The 2,630-nt window shown below is 43.0% G+C and overlaps 2 protein-coding genes across 2 annotated transcripts; one reads left to right on the top strand and one right to left on the bottom strand.

The window, feature by feature from the left end:
* Positions 1–65: 65 nt before the first annotated feature.
* O0I10_013251 (uncharacterized protein) lies at positions 66–543 on the bottom strand (the record flags this gene model as incomplete). Its single annotated transcript, XM_058493052.1, has 2 exons — positions 66–97; positions 147–543. 2 exons carry the CDS (start codon positions 541–543, stop codon positions 66–68), a joined length of 429 nt encoding a protein of 142 aa, XP_058336183.1.
* Positions 544–1,544: 1,001 nt separating this feature from the next.
* On the top strand, positions 1,545–2,531 carry O0I10_013250 (uncharacterized protein; the record flags this gene model as incomplete). The annotated part of the gene is made up of 4 exons (XM_058493051.1): positions 1,545–1,615; positions 1,673–2,019; positions 2,066–2,370; positions 2,439–2,531. The coding sequence occupies 4 exons, from the start codon at positions 1,545–1,547 to the stop codon at positions 2,529–2,531; spliced, it is 816 nt and encodes a 271-aa protein (XP_058336182.1).
* Between the last annotated feature and the right edge of the window lie 99 nt (positions 2,532–2,630).

The following is a 2,630-nucleotide window of genomic DNA, read 5'->3' as shown; positions in this document are numbered from 1 at the left end:
AAGATTTGAAATGCCGCTAAACCTGGAAACAAAATTCAAGTTTTGCGGACGATACTCGTTGATAATCATGGAGCGGAACTTGGCCCATTCGTTGATGCTGTTGCCATAAAGAGTTTGTTGTTGCCACCATTCCTCAGCTTCGCCACGTAGCTTCATCACCGCATATGGAACCCATTGATGCTCCTCCCAAGATGACAACTCCAAATAACGTTCAACAGTGCGCACCCAACTTTCCACCCCTCCAGGAGATCGATCACCAGCAAACGAATCAGGCTCTGGTAACCGTGGACGAATGAATGAAGTGCTTCTTTGGTTGTTACGCAACAATTCTTGCATGCCCGCCATCAATGTCAACATTTGCTCTTCTACCGTAGGAGCCCTTTGTGCTTGTCCTGGTGCTCGTTCCATAATGTCAAAGGTAGGTTCCGTTCTTGTAATAAAGTCTTCTTGTGATCCAGAGCTGTTGCTGTCCGATTCAAAATTGTTGCTGTCCTGAGTGCGATATACTTGAAACGATTCCCGGTTTGTTGGATCAATGTTCATCAGCTACCAAATGTCGGTCCAAATCTGAGCTGGTAAACCAATGGCCAGAGATAGAAAGTCTAGTACACTGAATAAAGTACAGACGTAAGATGATGTTTTATTGTATCAGAATGAGGGGATATTTATATGTGTTGGCTATCTATGATATGGAGGGCGCAGTCAAAGAGATGGGCTTGGCAAAGGTGGCGAAGTAGAAGATGGGTTTGGTGGTGTGGCGGTGTCAATGGGCTTTGCATGATTGCAAGTAGAAGATGATGAGGCGTAGCTTGCCAAAAGAGATTGCTCGGCCAAAGGCTGCGACTTCTTGATCGGTATTATCTTTTTATACATCTTTATCATCTTATCTTCTTTATGCTGCACCCTCCATCATCACTTCGCCACATCCATATTACTTAGCCATCTTGATATACTTAGCCCCATCCAACAATTATAAATAGTGGACCATCTCATAGAATAAAACATTATCTTACGTTCTCTTTACTTTATTGTCTATTTGCCTGTGTGGCACTATTCTCCTTCGTGGTCCTATTCCTGTGTGGTCTATCTACCTTCGTGGTCATTATCTCCTTCGTGGAAGTCGTCTATTATCTTGTGTGGATCCAAAAAGAAAGACGACACTTTCAGAGGAGACCTGTCGCAGCCTTTGGCTGATCAATCTCTTTTGGCAAGCTACGCCTCATCACCTTTTGCACACGTTCATGCAAAGCCCATCGACACCGCCACACCACCAAGCCCGTCTCATACTTCGCCACCTTTGCCAAGCCCATCTCTTTGACTGCGCCTTAGATATCATAGATAGCCAACACATATAAATATCCCCCTCACTCTCATGCAATAAAACATTATCCTACGTCTGTACTTTATTCAGTGTACTAGTCTTTCTATCTCTGGCCATTGGTTTACCAGCTCAGATTTGGACCGACAGACCCACAACTTGCTACATAACCATATATGTAATAAGATAAAGTATAAATCTTTTGAAGTTTTCTTCATTCGCGATCATGACGTGGACTAAGGCACCAACGATCAAGCAGTTTATGAAGCAATTTGACAGCCATATGGCTGCTGTGAAGTAAGTTTTTGGTTTTCTTGTATATCATTTTCAGCTCCTTGAGCGTATGTTTTTCAGGTGGTTGCAAGAGGAGGGTGTCTTTGATAAGCATGCCCCAAAATGCCCTAATGGCCAAAAAATGGTGATTTGCAAGGACAACTCCAAGTCAGATGGTGTGGTATGGCAGTGCGGTCATTGTAAATGCTGTGGGCGAAAGAAGAAAACCATTCGGCAAGGCTCGTTTTTTGAGGGATTGAAAGCAGACCTCGATGACATTCTTTTGGTGATGTACTGTTTCTTGAACCAATCGAGTCAGAAGGAGATTCCGACATATACAGGAAAGAACCCCAAGGTAATTCGATCGATTATTCGACAGTGTTATCGCCTTATTGAAGCAGATTTGACAATTGAGGATATGCGAGTTGGTATGTTATTCGTATTGTACACTTGCATTTGCTAATATTATGGTAGGGGGTGTCAATGACGATGGTACACCAATTATAGTAGAGGTGGACGAGTCACTTTTTTGTAAGATGAAGTATGGTCGTGGTCATTCGGTGCAAGGTGTTTGGGTTGTTGGCGGTGTTGAGCGTACGCCAGAGCGCAAGCTATTCGTTGCAACTGTCCCCTATCGCAATAAGGACACATTACACACCTTGCTTACGACGTACATCAAGCCTGGCACTCAAATCCATACGGACCGATGGCGGGCTTATAACGGTATCGATAAAACATGCGATGAAGATGGTAACCCACTTGGGTATACCCATAAAAAGGTTTGTGATGTATGTATATCAAATGTAACGAGAAAGTCTTTGAGAATGCGTGTATATTCAAAAAAAAGAATCCACCTATCAATCTAATGTCTGAACTACGTATTTATACATCGGCTATAGAAAAAGTTTTAATCCAATGGCAGGCTGTTGACATGGGTTAGCGTTGATTGAGAGGTGAATAATGTGAGATGCTGGCTTACAAGTGGACATGTGTCACTTGGATGATTTGTCTGAGATGTGATAATGACCGATCTTAATCA

This window comes from Lichtheimia ornata (genome assembly GCF_029851405.1).
Source record: "Lichtheimia ornata isolate CBS 291.66 chromosome Unknown scaffold00363, whole genome shotgun sequence".
In the NCBI taxonomy this organism is placed as follows: Eukaryota; Fungi; Mucoromycota; class Mucoromycetes; order Mucorales; family Lichtheimiaceae; genus Lichtheimia; species Lichtheimia ornata.
Note: the sequence above shows the minus strand (reverse complement) of the source record. Positions and strands in the feature narration are given on the sequence as shown.